The sequence below is a fragment of the Macaca nemestrina genome, chromosome 13 (assembly GCF_043159975.1).
Source record: "Macaca nemestrina isolate mMacNem1 chromosome 13, mMacNem.hap1, whole genome shotgun sequence".
NCBI lineage: Eukaryota > Metazoa > Chordata > Mammalia > Primates > Cercopithecidae > Macaca > Macaca nemestrina.
In genome coordinates, this window is record NC_092137.1 from 3,810,293 (window position 1) to 3,829,890 (window position 19,598).

The 19,598-nt window shown below is 47.5% G+C and overlaps 1 protein-coding gene across 1 annotated transcript in view; it reads left to right on the plus strand.

Moving 5' to 3' along the window:
* The window catches only part of LOC105470450 (allantoicase), a 44,821-nt gene that overhangs the window by 5,860 nt on the left and 19,363 nt on the right, over positions 1-19,598 (plus strand). The window contains exons 2-7 of the mRNA XM_011722425.2: positions 7,490-7,584; positions 9,704-9,754; positions 14,143-14,230; positions 15,545-15,670; positions 17,313-17,392; positions 18,321-18,453. Of these exons, the coding sequence (XP_011720727.1) occupies positions 7,495-7,584; positions 9,704-9,754; positions 14,143-14,230; positions 15,545-15,670; positions 17,313-17,392; positions 18,321-18,453 (568 nt within the window). The 5' untranslated portion in view covers positions 7,490-7,494. The remainder of the gene's footprint in view (positions 1-7,489; positions 7,585-9,703; positions 9,755-14,142; positions 14,231-15,544; positions 15,671-17,312; positions 17,393-18,320; positions 18,454-19,598) is intronic.

The following is a 19,598-nucleotide window of genomic DNA, read 5'->3' on the forward strand; positions in this document are numbered from 1 at the left end:
ACTGCCGGCACCAAACCGCGTGAGGCTCGTGCCCAGCACCGCGTGGTGGGGCATCTCTCTTAGTTAAAGGTCTGTCTTTTTTGCCTAAAGACAAAGTAGTAGAAAAGGATATGAGTGGCTGCAGAGCAAACGGTGGCTGAATTTTATACCCCTGCCACCACTTTGCCACCCTGCAGCTTCTATTAAATGGAGGCAGTTTATTCAACCGGAGGTGAATGTGCCTTTGAAACTTATCTCTATGGTGCCTCCTCTGCAGGATTTTACAAGGGTCTGTTTGTGTTGCTTTTATCTCAAGGTGACACATTTTAAGCACTTTTGAGTAGCAGAGTCTCAACTGCAAATGGAGCTTGGCCAAGAGAATAATAAAAACAGTTTAAGGATATACTTCTTGGAAGCTGCTGCAAAGGTCCTTTGCAACTCCCGTTCTCTAGAGAAGCTTGCAGGCACAGGGGTCAGTGAGCGGACATCGACTCGTGGGAAGCCTAGGGACAAAGGCTATGGAGAATTTTTCACCCCAATTTAAATTCATTTCTGCCAATTAAGGCAGATGTTTCTGGCCAGGTGTTGTGACTCATGCCTGTAACCCCAGCATTTTGGGAGGCTCAGGTGGGAGGATCGCTTCAAAATACGAGTTCAAGACCTGCCTGGGCAACATAATGAGACCCTGTCGCTACAAAAAATGTTAAACTGTGGTTTGGTGTGGTGGTGCCAGCTGTAATCCCAGCTACTCAGAGGCTGAGGTGGCAGGATCACTTGAGCCCGGGAGTTTGAGGCTGCAGTGAGCTATGATCGTGTCACTGCACTCCAACCTGGGCAACAAAGGAAGACTGTGTCTCCAAAAAAAAAAAAAAAAAAAAAAAAAACCAAAAAACAACCAAAATCCCCGCAAACCAGATGTTTCCAAATGCTAGATTTCATCTGAAAAAACAAACTTAGTCTTGAAAACTGTTATGACTTTTGAGGTACCACAAATGGCACCTCAAATATATATAAATATATACTTATATATGAAAATATTTGTAATGAGGTTGAGGAGTGTGTTCACCCCGTTTGAATAACAGGTTTCATGAGTCAGCCTGCCTGCTGACCTGGGTGGCGCCTGTGGCAGCGGGACGGATCCTGGAAAGGTCCTGTCTGCTTGGCGGCATCGGCTGTAGATGGCATCACTACACTGACTAACGTTTTCTGAAGATGAGCTTTTAACTTATTTATTTCCCAAAGAGAAACATTTCCAGAGGGAGCATTCTTTTCCTTTTTTTTTTTTTTTTTTGAAGTACTGAGTTGAAGTGCTTTTTATTTTATTTTATTAGAAGTTCTGGGATACATGTGCAGATGTGCATGTTTGCTACATAGGTAAATGTGTGCCACGGCGGTTTGCTGCACAGATGAGCCCATCACCTAGGTATTCATCCCCACATGCATTAGCTGTTTGTCCTGATGCTCTTCCTCCCCGCAGCCTGCTGATAGGCCTGAGTGTGTGATGTTCCCCTCCCTGTGTCCGTGTGTTCTCATTGTTCAGCTCCCACTTATGAGTGAGAACATGTGGTGTGTGGTTTTCTGTTCCTGCATTAGTTTGCTGAGGATAATGGCTTCCAGATCCACCCATGTTCCTGCAAAGGACATGATCTCATTCCTTTTTATGGCTGCATGCTATTCCATGGTGTATATGTACCACATTTTCTTTATCCAGTCTATCATTGATGGGCATTTGGGTTGATTCCGTGTCTTTGCTATTGTGAATAGTGCTGCAATGAACATAACGCATGCATTTATCTTTATAGTAGAACTATTTATATTCCTTTGGGTATATACCCAGTCATGGGATTCTGGGTCAAATTGAAGTGTTTTACTAAGTTGAGTGTGAGCTTCAGTGGGGTGGGGCTACACAGAATGAAGCGTGGAGGCTGTTGGTACCTTGAGGAAGGGTGTCAATGCTTTTCTCTTCTTTTGATCTCTTTCTCTGTTGAATTTACAGCCTCTGCTACATGTGTGTGAGACGGAATGCTCTGTGTAGGTTATCGGAGGCACACCAAAGGAAAAGATGAAAGACTGTACACGCCAAAGGCCAGCCTGCACCTCCGGTGCCCTCTGCTTCCCAGGGAAGCTGGTCAATACAGACGGAGTGGGTCATGCCCCATGTTACCAGGAGCCCTGGCTTCACACATCACGTGGGGGTGGCTGGGAGGGAACATTACATTATTGACTTAGGCAGAATGCTTGAGCGCTCTGTACTGGGGCATAGTGAGCTTGCTGGAGCTGATGGGGAAAAAGTTAAGCTGTTTCTAGAGAACCGTTGGTGTCTCCAGTGTTCCGTAATGACTCAGCGTATCACATCGTCGGCAAGCCTCTGCTGTGTGCCCGTGACCGGCCTGGCGCTGCGTGATTTTGCATGGAACAGAGGACGATGATGAAGAGCTGTGTGCAGGGGGAGCCCGGGGCCTTGATGAGACTCACAGGCCAAAGCCAGACTGCTTAGTCTATAAGCTGCCCATGCTGCAGCCTCAGCATCTACACCCTTCAACCCACAGCCTCCCCACCGTGCTCAGCCAGGCTAGTGCTGGGACACAGCAAACAGTGCACCGCACAGTAGCATCACTCAGCCGTGATGAGTGGGCTGCAATGTTGCTAAGAGCTCTGTGAAGAAGCGATTTTAATTCCAGCCAGTCTGTAGGTTGTGTGTGTGTGTGGCAGTTTAGCGCTGTTTTAAATTCTGCATTGCATGGTGGGGGCGACTGTGGTGGGTGGGCTCTGCACTGTAATCTTTTTGGAGTTTTTCCAGCACAGTCCAGTAAAATTCTCTTTGATGACAGGCCTGTTCCAGACCTGTGCTGCTCAGCAGGGAGACCGCAGGCCTAGGGAGCACACGAAATATGGCCAGAGCAAAGGAGGAACTGGATTTGGAGTTGTATATAATTTCTTTTTTTTTTTTTTTTTTTTTTTTTTTGAGACTGAGTCTGGCTCTGTCGCCCAGGCTGGAGTGCAGTGGCCGGATCTCAGCTCACTGCAAGCTCCGCCTCCCGGGTTTATGCCATTCTCCTGCCTCAGCCTCCGGAGTAGCTGGGACCACAGGCGCCCGCCACCTCGCCCGGCTAGTTTTTTTTTTGTATTTTTTAGTAGAGACAGGGTTTCACCGTGTTAGCCAGGATGGTCTCGATCTCCTGACCTTGTGATCCGCCCGTCTCAGCCTCCCAAAGTGCTGGGATTACAGGCTTGAGCCACCGTGCCCGGCTTGGAGTTGTATATAATTTCAAGTAACTGAAGTTTAAATTTGTTAAATACCCAGGTGTGGCCAGTGGCTTCCAGGTTGGACAATGTGGGTCCCAGCAAAGACACCATGAGCCCTGTGGTTCCCTGGGCCACCGGCCTCCGTGGCCGCACCCATGGTCTCCCCTGCCTGGTTGTCTGTCCTTCCCTGCACTGCCCGGCCTGGCGTCCACTCCTAAAGGGAGGTTCCTGAGCCCGCAGAGCTCACTGAGTGTGTGTCTTCAGTTCCCCACTGCACCTCGAGGGCCCCTCTGTCACCGCATTCCCTGGGATGGTCACCACTCGTCTGTCCCCTCCACTGCACCACGAGCCACCGAAGAGCATGTGCACGCTCAGCCCTAGGCACGGCGTCTGCGCATCCGGGAGCTCTGCACACGCTGCTGAACGAGTGAGCACAGAAGCAGGTGGAGTTTGTTGAACCAACACTCCCGTGACACTCGTCGTGCTCCAGTGCTCTTCTAGGGGCTTTCCGCTGTCAGTCACGTTTGGATACATCGCGGTTGGCCACATGGTTCACTTTGCAGCTGCGGGCTTTGACAATTTACTTGATCTCTCAAAGATGCTTTCCTTTTCACTTGTAGAATGTGAATGATTCCAAAATCGCAGGTTGTTCTGACGATTGAAATGAGATAAACTATGAACAGCGCACGACATTCCTGTGAACTCACGGTAAATGTTAGGGGGTTCACTAGGGACACACCAGTGAACAAAACAAAACTTACTGCTGGCGTGGAGTGTGCATCTAATCCGGAAAGGTAGTATATATATGTGTGTGTGTGTGTGTATATGTATGTGTGTGTATATATATGTATGTGCATATATAGTATGTGTGTATATATGTATATGCATATATGTGTGTATATATGTACATGTGTATATATGTATATGTATGTGTGTATATATGTGTGTGTGTGTGTGTGTGTGTATATATTTTTTTGAGACGGAGTTTTGCCCTTGTTGCCCAGGCTGGAGTGCAATGGCATGATCTTGGCTCACCGCAACCTCTGCCTTCCGGGTTCAAGCGATTCTCCTGCCTCAGCCTCCCAAGTAGCTGGGATTACAGGCATGCACCACCATGCCTAGCTATTCTTTGTATTTTTAGTAGAGACAGGGTTTCTCTATATCAGTCAGGCTGGTCTCAAACTCCTGACCTTGGGTGATCTGCCTGCCTAGGCCTCCCAAAGTGCTGGGATTGCAGGCGTGAGCCACTGCATCTGGACGATAGTAAATACTATGGAGAAGCAGTAGCATGTGTGCTCGTGTTATGTGGGAACAAAGGCGGGCCGGGTAAGGCGTGTTGGGATGCCTGGGGGTGTGAGGGCTGACCTGTAAACAGGAGGTCAGGGCAGTGTTGCTGAGGAGGTGATTGTCAGGCAAAAGCTTGGAGGGAGGTAAGGAGCAGACACACAGCTGTGTGGGGAAGAGCGTTCCTGGCAGAGGGAACCACCTTTGCAAAGTCACAGAGGCAGGACAGAGGGGAAAGGGCCCTAGGTGAGGGAGGTGCTTGGGGCACAGGTGAGGAGAGCAGCTTTCATTCTGAGTGAACGGGGAATGACTTTTGTTTTTGAAAGCTTGTTCTGGGACTGGGCTAAGGAAAGCTTGTAGACAGGCAGGGGCACATATGTTGGGGATATTTCTTTACCCAGGAGAGAGACGGTGCCAGTGTCTCTCCTCTCTCTCCCTCTCTGCCTCTGTGAATGTGTAATATGCATAATGTGCATGACTTTTTTTTTTTTTTGAGATGGAGTCTTGCTTTGTCACCCAGGCTGGAGTGCAGTGGTGCAATCTTAGCTCACTGCAACCTCCGCCTCCTGGGTTCAAGTGATTCTCCTGCCTCAGCCTCCCAAGTAGCTGGGATTACAGGCACCTGCCACCATGCCTGGTTGATTTTTTAATTTTAGTAGAGACAGAGTTTTGCCATTTTGGCCAGGGTGGTCTTGAACTCTTGACCTCAGGTGATCTGCCCACCTTGGTCTCCCAAAGTGTTGGGATTATAGGCATGAATCACTGCACCTGGCCATGTGTATGACTTTGATTGTGAAAGATTTCAAACATACCCGTGGTGGGTAAAAATACCAGATGGTCCCTGAATGTTCCCACTGTCCAGCGGTAACAATGGTCACCAGCACACGGCCCATTTCGCTTCACCTTTGCCCTCATATACTTCCTTCCTTCTCAGACAGTTTAGAAGATAATTCCGGACAGGCCCAGTGGCTCACACCTATAATCCCAGCACTTTGGGAGGCCAAGGAGGGTGGATCACGAGGTCAGGAGATGGAGACCATCCTGGCTAATGTGGTGAAACCCAGTCTCTACTAAAAATACACAAGAATTAGCCAGGCATGGTGGTGAGCACCTGTAATCTCAGCTACTCGGGAGTCTGAGGCAGGAGAATTGCTTGAACCCAGAAGGTGGAGGTTGCAGTGAGCTGAGATCATGCTGCTGCTCTCTAGCCTGGATGACAGAGCAAGACGCCATCTCAAAAAACCACCCCCAAAACAAAAATTAGCCAGGCGTGGTGGTGGGCACCTGTAATCCCAGCTACATGGGAGACTGAGGCAGGAGAATCGCTTGAACCCGAGAGGTGGAGGTTGCATTGAGCGGAGATTGCACCACTGCACTCCAGCCTGGGCGACAGAGGGAGACTCCATCTCAAAAATAAAAATAAATAAATAAATAAATAGACAAATCAATAACAAAGATAATTCCATGTTCTGGGTCCAACGGGCAGGTGGACAGGATGCTGCACAGACTGTGGGTGTGAGGAAGGGATCTGAAGGTGCCGCCAAGGCTTTTGCTGGAGCGACCAGGAGGTTGGAGCTGCTCCTCCCAGAGGTGGGAGACTGCGATGGGGCAGGCTGAGGGAGAGCCAGAGCTGAGGCTTGAACCTGTCGGCTTTGAGATTTGATTCAACATTGAAGGGGAGATGTTTTTGCAATGGAAGAGGCTGAGGGAGAGCCAGAGCTGAAGCTTGGACCTGTCGGCTTTGAGATTTGATTCAACATCCAAGGGGAGATGTTTTGAGTTGGCAGATGAAAATTCATGTTGGGAAGGCGCTCTGCGTTTGGGGATAATTGGTGTGTGGATGATCTTAGGAGCCATGACTCTGGTTGACATCACCAGGGGATGAGGGCACAGGAGGAGGAGACTCCAGTGAGCTCAGGGGCTTCAGCACCAAGACTCGGGGAAGAACCAGCAAATCAGGATGTCAGGAGCACCTTCCACCCTCAAGTGTGGCCAAATCACCCTGGAGGGGCTGTTCCCGTTCATGCTCCTCACCACAGACTATGGAAGTGCCTGTTTGCTTTAAAAAAGTGTCCGTTTCATAGGCATAATGGTATTTTAGAATTAATTATATTCCTGTAATTTCAAGGAAGAGCTGACTTCTCACGTCCGTGGACTGTTTGTATTCTTTCTTTTGTGAATGAGTATAATTCTTAGTGAGGTGTTTTTGTGTAGTTTTTATCTTTCACCATGAGGGGTAGAGCAAAGGGCCAGGAACAAAGACCACCTCTTGGCCTAGGGGTGGGGAGGCCCTGGGGTCAGGCCAGACTCTCCCCGCCTCCCTCACGGTCTCTTTCCATTTCTCCAAATCTCTGCTTTCTCAACCTCAACACGAGGGTGCTGGGGAGTTGGGCTAAGTCCCATGTTAGGATCCGCCATGGTCACTTGGCCCTGAATCTCCCTCGCTGGACCCGTCTCTGTGGCTCAGTCTCTGCCGGCTCCAGAGCGTGGCCTGGCCTGCGCGTCGGTGGACGTCTGTTCCGGCGTGGGGGTGCTCTTGTGGGCGGGTGGGCTCTGCTGTTTCCCACGTCTCGCCAGGGCCTGCCACCCAGGGTCTCAATACGTGTGTTTTGAATGGCTTCAAAGACTATTAAAAGCAAGTTATTCTTTTCAAAATTAAATGATCTCTCCCTTTTAAACAATAAAAGAAAACTTTGCATTTTGTGGCGATAGGGTTTGTATAGTTAGTGATATTTTATTTTTAAATGTTTTAGAAGGAAGCCATGCTCTAATTCCTTCCCCGTTTCAGTGTGTTTATGCAAAGTCCCTTTTTAGCTCAACCTCATTGTGCAGAGGGCACCTGTCAGGTCCAGTTGACAGTACGTCCAGTTCGGTCACTGCCTGACTTTTGAATGTCTCAAACCTTAGCGTCAGGAGCCTAGACGGGGCCTCACTCACTCCGACAGCCCCGAGGTTGACCGAGCTGCCCTCTCCTTTCCAGGAAGCATGGCTGATGCTCCGAAGGAGGGAAGACTGACCCGGTTTCTGGACTTCACCCAGCTGACGGACATGGCATCTGAGTCCGTAGGAGGAAAAGTAAGTGGGTCTCTCATGGCCAGAACAAGGGTTTAAGGCATCTGTGCTAAGGGCACAACTGAACAGTGCAGAGAACCTCATGCAAGAATCAACAAGAATCAGTCTGAAGGGTTGGCCTGCCCAAGGAAACCCGTTAGCGAGAAAGACTTCCAAAGAATGTATCTTAAATTGGTGACAATTCTCAGCAAGGACAACACTGCCTTAGGTTTTGTGTGTTTCACTAGAGGACAGACTGTGGTCCTCTGCTCTGGATAGGCTGACAGTCCTCTAGCTCTAGTTAGATCGGAGGTCCTCTAGATCGAATTAGATCGGAGGTCCTCTGGCTCGAGTTAGATCGGAGGTCCTCTGGCTCGAGTTAGATCGGAGGTCCCCTGGATTGAGTTAGATCGGAGGTCCTCTGGCTCGAGTCAGATCGGAGGTCCTCTGGCTGGAGTCAGATCGGAGGTCCTCTGGCTCGAGTCAGATCGGAGGTCCTCTGGCTCGAGTCAGATCGGAGGTCCTCTGGCTCGAGTCAGATCGGAGGTCCTCTGGCTCTAGTTAGATCGATGGTCCTCTGGCTCCAGTTAGATCGGATGTCCCCTGGCTCTAGTTAGATCAGTGATCCTCTGGCTCTAGTTAGATCGGAGGTCCTCTGGCTCTAGTTAGATCGGAGGTCCTCTGGATTGAGTTAGATCGGTGGTCCTCTGACTCTAATTAGATCGGAGGTCCTCTGGCTCTAGTTAGATTGATGGTCCTCTGGCTCCAGTTAGATCGGATGTCCCCTGGCTCTAGTTAGATCGGATGTCCCCTGGCTCCAGTTAGATCAGTGGTCCTCTGGCTCTAGTTAGATCAGAGGTGCTCTGGGTCTAGTTAAATTGGAGGTCCTCTAGCTCTAGTGTGTAATGAGGGTCACCTGGATAACTCATTAAACATAATGTGCAGAGGTGCTGGGGTACAGGCTGCGCTCAGAAGTAGTGTGTCTGGTACAGAAAGGGAAGGCCCTGTGCCTGCCCCCAGGAAGCTTACACTCTAGCAGGGAGACAGATGTAAGTCCAGACCAGCCCTGTGACTGGCACAAGGCCAGGGTGCTGGGGGAGCATGTGGACTCCAGCCATGGGCAGCCTGGGGGGATTGGGGTGGGAGGGGTGGGGAAGGGCCACTTGAGTGCTACTGGAGGTGACTCACTGGAGAGCAGCTGGCGGGCAGGGATGAGGTGCAGGGTGGTTCGGGCAGAGGTGTCTGTGAGGAGAGCAAGGGAGCCCACATGCTCCAGGTGGCTCAGTGTTTCAAGAACACGCCGGGCGTTTGTGAGGAGAGTTGGGAGCATGAGTCTGGAGAGGTAGGAGAGGCCCCATGTGCCCTGGGAAGGCTTCTGAGAGATCTGGAACAGGGGGACCCTGATATGTCCACCTACCTGCCATTTGAACCCTGGCACAGGTCAACCCCCGCACATCAGGTCTCCCCTCCGCTCTGCCGCCCAAACAGCCGGCAGCTCTGAAACAGCTTGTCCTTCCTGCCTTTTGAACTCCTGGGCTGGAGTCAGAGCCTGGGGCAGGGTGCCCTCCAGGCTGCAGCGGCCATGGAGTCCTGGGTTGGGTGGGTGACCACCACAGCCTGTTTTGCTCAGGAAAATCTAGTTTACCTTGTTTTCTGGGTGTACAATTAGTATCACCAGCCTCACTCTCAAAATGACCCTGCTTTGGTGGACGAATGACCCGGACAGCCCACCTGCAGCGTGACCTATGGTGGCCCTTGTGGGAGAACACAGAGGCACCAACTGCATATGTGACCCAGAGCTTTTTCGGTCATTGCTCTGTTTGTAAAAGTACCACAAAACCTCTGGTTCATGAAAAAAAGAAAGTTGGTTTATTTGCTTCCTGAGTGTAAGAAGTTAGTGATCTTACCTCCAGGTGGTAAAGGAGAATCAGGAAAAAGGGTGGGAGGAGAAGATGAAGGAGGAGGCAGGCAATGAAATGGAAACATTTAAAGGCCTCGTGGCTTAACTGCAGATTCTGTGGCTTCCCCTAGGTGATTTCATGTTTTCTTTTTACTTCATCTCATAATGTTTCACTAGGGAATGAAACAAAATGGTTTCAGATTTATGGTTACTTTATCTTTACTTCTTTCTTTCTTTGTCTAGATTTTATTTGCAACAGATGACTTTTTTGCTCCTGCAGAAAACCTCATAAAGGTATTGTAAATTGGCATTCTGCAACGTAAAGGGTTGATGCAGAGAAATCCATGCAGCTGTGTTGATTAAAATCTATCTGTATATTTGGGATGGAGTCACGTGATGTGCACTGGCAAATTAGCATATTAGAACGTTAGAAAGACATGCAAATCAGCGTGAACTCCCGCCAAAACACAGCAGAGACAGGGACTGCAAAGAATTCAGGACTGCATTGCTTCATGGGGAAAATTGTGAGGTCCTCAAATACTGCTCTTCTGGCTAAGGTGAATTTCATCGTCTGTGCTGGGAAGAAAACAGATCTATGTCTTGAGTTTTCTGGGAAATGTTTTACCTGCCTAATTATAAAAGTGCAGGACAGCTTATTAAAAAAAATAGAGAAAATGCTGACGAACATAGGGAAGAAATGGCAGCTCTGCTGTAGTCCTTCTCCTCTGTCATACCCAGTGTGGAGATGCGAGTTCTTCTGCGCGGAGAGACAAACACAGGTGCACATCGAGTTAGTGCCCACGTACAGCATGCGTGACTGTGGCTGGCGCCTCCGGGCCTCCACCGTGGGCAGCGGCCATCTGGTTACCCTGGTGAAGTGGTTGCTCTCTGTCTGGGCAGGACCTGGCTGGGTCCAGAGCAAGCTGATCTATGGCCCTGAGAGGGCACCTTATAGTGTTAACTTACAAAGGAGAAAGTGAAAATAAAACGAGAAAGGGAAATGTGAATTGAACTTTTTCTAGGTCATGCAGTTACTAAATGCCAAAGCTCTTACCATTTTACCACAGGTCCGGTCTTTGAAATACTGAAATGCATGCCTGCCTTGACCTAATTGTTCCACAGATTTACATCGTTTGCACAAGTGGGCAAAAAATAGGTAGAAAACATTCATTCTGGTATTGTTTGGAGAGGAGATAACCAATCTAAATGTTCACTGACTGACAAGGAACTCAAGAAATTATAGCTTTTCCAGATATGGACTATTATGTGGCTACTAGAATGAGTTCAGCCTGGCACCGTGGCTCACACCTGTAATCCCAGCACTTTGGGAGGCCAAGGCAGGAGGATCACTTGAGCCTAGGAGTTTGGGACCAGCCTGGGCAACAAAGCAAGACCCCATTTCTGAAAATAAAAAAAATTATCCAGGCATGTCTGTGTGTACCCGTAGTCCCCACTACTCAGAAGGCTGAGCTGGGAAGATTGCTTGAGCCCACGAGATCGAGGCTGCAGTGAGCTGTCATCAAGCCACTGCACTCCAGCCTAGGTGACAGAGTAAGACCCTGTCTCAAAAAAATAAAAAATAAAAAATAAAAAAAAGCAGGCTCTCCATTCACTGGCAACAAGAGAGATCCATGTATATTTTATGAGCATAAAACAGAGTTTGAAGGTGCATACATCAAACAGTGAGATGTGATTATCTGTGAAGACAGAGGTGGGCTTGGAAGTGGTGTGGGAGAGAGAGGGTGGGGCACTCTTTCTTATATTTTATACTTGAGCATATGTATATGTGCACACATATAAACACACACACATACATATGTGTATGTATAGTCACACCATAAAATCACGAGAGAGATATATATATTTCTCCTTTTTGGAAAAAATAACATTACAGATAAATGTAAAGTTCACCTTTCACATTCAACTTGAGTGCAGTCCACCCCCTCCCTTTCCACCATTAACACTGTTGTAGGATGGGAGAATGCATTAGTCTGTCGGGGCTGCTAACACAAAATACCGCAGATGCTACCGTGGTAGCTTAAACACAGTGATTTCTTGAAGTTCTGGGGGCTGGAAGTCTGAGACCGAGCCTGAGACAGCGGCGGCTCCAGCATCTGCTGAGGGCCCTCTTGGGATGGCCACCTGCCGGTGATAACCTCAGGTGACAAAAGAGAGGCGAAGCGGGTCACCTCCCACCTCCTCCCGATGGGCAATCATCCCATGATGGGGGCTCCACCCTTGTGACCTCATCACCTCTCAAAGTCCTCATCTCCGAATAGCATCACTTTGGGGATTAAGCTTCAACATACGAATTTTGGTGGGGGACAAACGTTCAGTCCGTTGCAGAGAATTCTAATGTATTTTATACACTTAAATACACATATATTCATAAATATATATTTTACGTTTTAAAATTTATATACATACTTTCACAAAGCACTTAACATTCTGCACTTTGTTTGGTGGGGGTGGGGCAGGATCTGGCTCTGATCAGGCTGTCAGGCTGGGGTGCAGTGGTGCGGTCATGGCTCACTGCAGCCTCGACTTCCTGGGCACAAGTGGTCCTCCTGCCTCACTGGGACTTCAGGCATGTGCCACCGTGCCCAGCTAAGTTTTAAATGTTATGTAGAGATGAGATCTCTAGCTCCCGGGCTCAAGCAATCCTCCTGCCTCGGCCTCCCAAATGACTGGATTACAGGCGTGAGCCACTGTGCCCGGCCCTAAACTTGCTTTTCTCACTGCGTGTTTGTGAATTCCATCTGTGCTGATGTGTGTACACCTAGGCCACCCTCTTAGCTGCTGAACAACAACTGCCCATGTCATCGTGGCCCAATTTATGGCCCCCTTTCCCTGTTGATACACATTTAAGTTGATGACATTTTGCAGGTATTGAAAACATCCTCATACAAGTGTGTGTGCACATGTGTGGGTTATACCTGGGACTGGTGCTTGGTTTTTCTCTTTTGTTAAGAACACATCTGTCATCACGTGGCATGAGCCACTTTTACAACAGTGGTTCCTGCCACTGGTTCAGTAGCGTGTGTCTCCAACTTCCCTCACACCTTCAGTGTCAGTCCAAACACAACAGCAGCAGTAGCAGCAACACACCCGAAACAATCAACCTACCACCAAAACTAAACACCAGCAAGTTTGGGGCCTTGGACGTCTGGAGTTTAAGTGGGAGGTGTACCTTCTTTTCTCCTTCTGGGTTCAGAGCAGAATTTTGCACTTCTTGATGAGTAATGGAAAGGCTGCAGTGTGCGCTATTTTATTTTATTTTCTGAGACTGAGTCTCACTCCCTTGCCCAGGCTGGAGTGCCTTGACGCAATCTCAGCTCACTGCAACCCCCACCTCCCTGGGTTCAAGCAATTCTCCTGCCTCAGCCTCCCGAGTAGCTGAGATTACAGGCATGTGCCACCACGCCCACCTAATTTTTTTTTTCTTTTATTTATTAGAGATGGAGTTTCACCATGTTGGCCAGGCTGATCTCGAGCTCCCGACCTCGTGATCCGCCTGCCTCAGCCTCCCAAAGTGCTGGGATTACAGGCATGAGTCACCGCGCCTGGCCAGTGTGTGCTATCTTTAAGATGTGATTTGATTGGCCGGGTGAAACATGATGAAACCCCATCTCTACTAAAATACAAATATTAGCCGGGCGCTTGTAGTCCCGCTACTTGGGAGGCTGAGGCAGGGGAAATGTTTGAACCCAGGAAGTGGACGTACCATGTGTCAGGCACACTTAAGGCTGACAATAGCTGGAGGAGGTAGATAGCACGATGGCTATTTGCCTTTGACAGAGGAGGAGCACTGAGGCACAGGAGGGTGGGTGCCGTTGGCCATGAGGCCCCTGCCTGGGAGGCTGGGCGAGTTGGCACACCAGGGAGTCTGGCAGGATCCCTGGTTAGCATCTTATGCAGCAGCTCCCATCAGAGCATTCCTCCACCCCGGGCCCTGCTACGTCTAGTCCCTTCCTCTGCTCCTGCCTGGGGAGCTTCCCTAAACAGTAACGTAAGATCCTCTTTGCACGACTTGATGGAAACAGGGAAAGTATCCCCATGCTGGGCCACCCACCAAGCACAACAACTTCTGAGCATCGACACTATTCCAGGGTCTTTCATGTCGGCTGTGTCAACTTCAGGACACTCCTGCAAGGATGCGTTTACTCTCCTCGTTCTGGAAGATGAAGAAGTGCGCTCAGCTGTCTAAGGAGACTTTGTGGGGCACCAGAGACCATGCATTCCTCAGGGGTTGCAGAGTGTGCTGTGTGGGTTCAGCTGGACCCTGAGTGTCCAGCCTGCTCTTCCTATGACTTTGGATGAATTCCTTATTGAAGAGTCTACCTGGCCTGCTTGGAAATCTGACCAGCCTCTCTCACTTTAATACCCATGTAGGTTGCTGTTGGCCCAGAGAGTGCCTGGCGATGTGGTTGTTCCTGCTGCTATCAGTGGTCAATTCTGTGTGCTGAGGCCCACAAAGAAGTAACATTTCTTTTTCTGGAGATGATAAAAGTGGAGGCATCCCTCAATCTGGAAGGGGCTAGCTGGGCATGAAGGTGGTGGCAGAGGCCCCCCTAGACCCCTTTGCATTGTTCCTCTGGCCCTGTGGGACAGAAGTGGACTTGTTGGAAGCCAGGAGATCACATGAATGCTAATGATTACCTTGTTGTGTATCTTTGCCCTAGAGTGACAGCCCGTGCTTTAAAGAGTGTGAATATACTGAGTTTGGGAAATGGATGGATGGCTGGGAGACCAGAAGGAAAAGGATTCCAGGTAATAACAATGGCTAGCTCATCGCAGTGCATCTGACACTGCAAAATTAAAAACAGGGGCTGTTGCAAAGCCAGGGTCTGCTTTGGGTCAGCTTTAACATGGGGCCCTGGAATGCTCTGTAATCTTGGATGTCCTTATCTGAACATCAGGCTCTAAGTCAGGAAGGGGTGGCCTCAGCCCGGATCACTGATGTCCCACCAGGCACAAAGGGTGAGAAGCACTTTGTTGGGAAAATGAAAACCCTGGTGAGGTCTGCGGATGGAAAAAAGAGTGGTTCTCACTGAGCACTGTGGCAGACGTTAGGCAGCGTGCATCTTCTGGGTCCTTACTACAGTCTTCTGGAGTAGGTCTCCTTATCTCCGTTTTACCGCCATGGAAACAGATTCCTGGACTCAGCCCAGGGCACACTGCTAGCAAGATAAGCTGGGGACCGGGCCAGGGTCTGTTCTCAACACTGTACCCACTGTCTTTTATGATTTTATACAATTTTTGTTCATTGCTACTACTCAGTCTCAATCAAAATATACCTCTTGAAGTTGAAGAAAAGCAAACAAATCCAGGCATTAGGTTGGTAATTGGATTTTTACTTGCTACTCTCTCAAGTATTACAGAAATATTTGATATTTCTAGTTTTCTATCTTTCTACAGTACTTGAGGCAGTATTAGTTTCTAACAAATCTGGACATTTTAAGGTGGGTTTATATCTGGCAGCAAATAACCAAGAACTCCATAGTGGCAGACTTGACGTCAACACTCTGAAGGCTTTGGTAGACGCAGGCAGGTGTCTGACCAGTGGTGGGGCTGGAGGCTGAAGGGTGCTATGGCAATTCCTGAACTTGAGATGACAACGAACACAGTGTCTGCAGGAGAACCAGCTCTGCTTACTACCTGCTGAGCTTGGTGAGGTGCTTTCTACATCACACTACCCAGTCTAAGCTTTATGGAAGCTAATGGCATCCCTAATTTACAGTTGAGAAAATGAGATTCTCTACTGTAAGAGGTGAGTAATTTGCCAAGGACAGTCATAGGAAATGATCCATTTGGAACCAGAGTCAGGTCTTCCTGGATCCCAGCCTATGGATGTTCTGGTCTGGCTAGAACTGAGGATTTCTGTTGGGAAATGGTGGTCACATGCGGCCAGGTTATGAGAGATCCTGCAGTCATATTAGCTAGGAACCGCCCCAAACAGGTTTTCCTGTGATGGGCGGAAGTGGCCCGCGCTGTGGGTCAGGTGTGTGTGGGGTGCGCTGCCTTGCATGCAGCATCTGCTGCGTCGGCCGTAACGAGGTTGCTCTTGTCCTCTTTGTTGCTCAGGTCACGACTGGTGCGTCCTCAGGTTGGGGATCCAAGGAGTCATCCGGGCCTTCGACGTGGACGTTTCTTATTTCACGGGAGATTACGCTCCTCGAATGTCAATTCAAGCAGCAAACTTGGAAGAAGGTGCCTTAGGAACCACTGTCCCCAAAATGAGAATTATGAGGTCACATGGCTCCTCTGGCCAGCCACACCCCCACAATTGCTCCCTTTCCGTACGACCCAGACAGCTTCAGGAACTTGACTAAGGCTACTTTACTGTAACGGAGCTGTAGGATTAGGACTCCTAATAGAGCGCTCTGTGGTTTTTGATTTGTGGCTTAACAGTGTTAACAGCCGGATATAGATTTTATCATTCCCACGATCCTTCAGCTTCACGCAGAGGCAGGCCATCATCCCTGGAACGTGGGTGAGCAGGTTGCTGGGTGGGTGGGAGGGAGTGGGTTGTGCCTCAGATGACCCGGGGGATGTGGAGCCAGGTCTGGGACAGCTGTGGGGTGAGCAGCACCAGCTGTGCTTTGGGCTGTCCCGGTGTGTGTGATGGGGCAGCTGCTATGGCATTTTTGGCAAGGGTTTCTATCTGCATCTGGGAATGCTGGGCCTATGAATCCCACAGGCTTTATAAATGAGACACATTCTGTGAAAGGGCCATGTACATAGAACAGACCCCAGGTGCCGAAGAAACCAAGAAACCAAAGAAAGAAGCCGACAAGTCCAATTTGTTGGTAATGAGTGTTTTATTGGGGGAACTTACGAACAGAAGCGTGGCCTCGGGCGGCAGCAAGATGGTAAATCTCTGCACTGTTACTCCCGAGACCCAGGGCTCACAGGCTGTAGGGAAAGGGTCTGTGTGCTCCAGTGGGACAACTGAAGGCAGCCTCCGGAACAGGGAAGAGTGCTGTGTGCGTCACAGCCTCTAATTTGTGCGATAACATCAAGGTTGACATGTTCTGGACTAAGGACAGTAAATCAAGTTGGAATCAGGACATGTTCACAGGATTGAGGCTAATCAGACGTCAACATGGCAGATTTGCATCTAAGATGGAGCCACTTTGTCTCCACAGACCTGTATTTTTATTCCTTTGATATCATCTGATGTTGACTTTAGCATTAATTTTTAAAAAATATGTACAATTATGTGTGTGTTTATATACATGTACTTAGGGAAGATAAGTCAGTGTGGGTTGGCAAGTTTACAGTGAACGTGCTATGTGCACAGTACTGCATGAGGCTCTGTGGACATGAACGGGCCCTGCTCCCCGAAGATGGCTGGGGCACCTGAACAGGAAATGATGCTATGAGAGATGCTACTCTGAAAGCGGAAATGACCAATGACAAATGAGTAAGATTGTTTCGGCAAGCCCCTCAATTGCCTGTGAGTGCTTCTATTTCTGAATTGCCACATAATTAATCCTAAGGATGCCACTGAGAGAGGTCGTGTTCCTGGAATTGACCTTGTCACAGTCCAACTTTGAAAACTCTAGTGATGTGATAAACTTGTTGAAGTTTGAGCTAACTTGGAGATGACATTTACTATTTGACAAGCAAATGCAGTATCAAACATCTTGTACTATTTTTTGAAATGACTGTTAATATATTAAATATTGAGGAACTTCAACAAGTGTGTCCATTACTTTGATCATTTGATACTTTGAAATATCTTTAGTGTTATTTGCAAAGTGAGAATTACCATACAAACCACCGAGAGAGTAGATTCCCTTTGATTTTGAACCCTAATCTTAATCCCGAATGGTCATTCCGACTACAGAAAAACTACCAGAAATCCCAGAAAGAGGAATCAGGACAGGAGCCGCAGCCACTCCCGAGGAGTTTGAAGCCATTGCTGAGGTACATCTCCCCCAGATGAATTGGGTCTTGTCACCAATTATTAGGACAGTAGGGGAACTGCTCTGCACACCTGGCTGTGCAAGGCGATTCTTTGGGACACCCAACCCTGGTGCTCCCAACATCATTTGCTGACCCACTGTGGCCTTACAAATGTCTCAGTGGTTCATTCAGCCTGGGAGGAGTGAGCATCATGGCCCATGAGGGACATGGAGCCCTGCTTCTCAAAGGGTTCCACCAGCACCCACCTGCAAATGGCTGCTGGCCCCGATGAGCACACGTGTGGAAACTGATAGTAAGCCTTTAAACACTTTTTATACCAACTTGATGAAGTAACTTTTGTGGGTGGAGAATTTAATAAAAGAAACAATTGGGAAAAAACAAAACAAAACAGGGCTTGCGTTTTGGTACATTCTTGTTTTTTTACATTTATTTAGTAATTGGTTTGTATTGTTTTTTACAGAAATGTTGATCCATAACAGATAGGAAAGTAAATAGCAGCAAACTAAATAGGGCCATTAGTTTGAGAAGTGCTAATCTAGAGAAAATGGTTGCAAGGTTCAGGCCAACAGATTTCCCCAGATGTCATGGTGCATGGCAATAACCTTGGTTTTTATTTGAATGTTCACGTCACCACTCCTCTGTGTGAAGACATTTGGAGGGGTCTGAGATCTTGTCCTTCATTCACAGGCCTCTGCCACCATCACCCACTGGCTATTTTGATCAGTGTGAAAACAAAACAGGCCTTTATTCTGTTTTTTATTAAACATGGGGCTTGATATGTACTGTTTATATTAAAGTGTTTCATTAGGTATCCATCATTAATTTTTATTCCAAAGTATCTCCACACCTTAAGTCCCACAGAGGCAATAGGATGACAGAATGTATTGTTTTCAAGAGTAATTGCTGACATTTCTATATTTATTGCTAGCTAAAATCTGATGACTGGAGTTACTTGGTTCCCATGACAGAGCTTAAGCCAGGAAACCCTGCTTCTGGCCACAACTATTTTCTTGTCAATTCCCAGCAGAGATGGACTCATATCAGACTCAACATTTTCCCAGGTAATCATGACATGAACTTATCTCCAGTTCCATGGCTTCTTTACTTTATGTTGATATGTTTATAAAATATAAAATTACTTGGTAATTGATCTCTCCAGCATTTCAGGATTGTAATTTCCCCTTTTTAATGCTCCAGAAAATTCTTGTTTTAATCCACAAATCAATAGGTAGTTATTGAAAAATTATCAAGTAAATTAGGATGTGGTAGAACTAAGTTATATTAGATTAGATAGATCCTAACTAGATTTCACAAGTATGTTATATTAGCAGCTGAAGTGGTATGTACAAATGACTCATTTTATTTTTTAATAGCTTTACTGTGATTAACATGCAATTCACCCATTTGAAGTGTACAATCAGTGCTGTATAGCATATGCACAGACACATGCAATCATCACCATACCTTTAGAACATTTTTATCTCCTCAAAAAGAAACCCCATATCCTTTAGCTATCATCCCTCATCTTCCCTATCCCGAAGCAACCACTAATTTACTTTGTCTTGATAGTTTTGACTATTTTGGACATTTCATATAAATAGGAATTATATAATACTGGTCTTTTGTGTCTGACTTCTTCCACTTAGTATAATGTTTTCAAGATTCATCCATGTTGTAAAATGTATTAACACTTCATTTCTTTTTGTGTAAGCCTAATATTCCATTGTATGGATAGACAGGTTGAGCATCTCAAATCTGAAGGCCCAAAATTTGAAATGTTCCAAAATCCAAAACTTTTTGAGTGCTGGCATGATGCTCAAAGGAAATGCTTACTGGAGTATTTCAGATTTTGGATTTGGAACACTCTACCAGTAAGTATAATGCAAATATTTTAAAAAAACTGAAATCCAAACACTTCTGGTCTCAAGCATTGCAGATAAGGGATACTCAACCACTACCGCATTTTGTTTATCCGTTCATTAGTTGACAGACACTTTTTTCCATCTCCTGGCTATTTTGAACAATGTTGCTGTAAACATTTGTGTACAAGATTTTGTGTGGACATATGCTTTCTTTTGTTGAGTGTATGCCTAAGATTGGACTTTCTGGGTCATATGATAACTGTGTTTAACTGAAGAATTACTAGGCTTTTCCAAAAGTGCTGCATATTTTACATTCTTTTTTTTTTTTTTGAGACGGAGTCTCG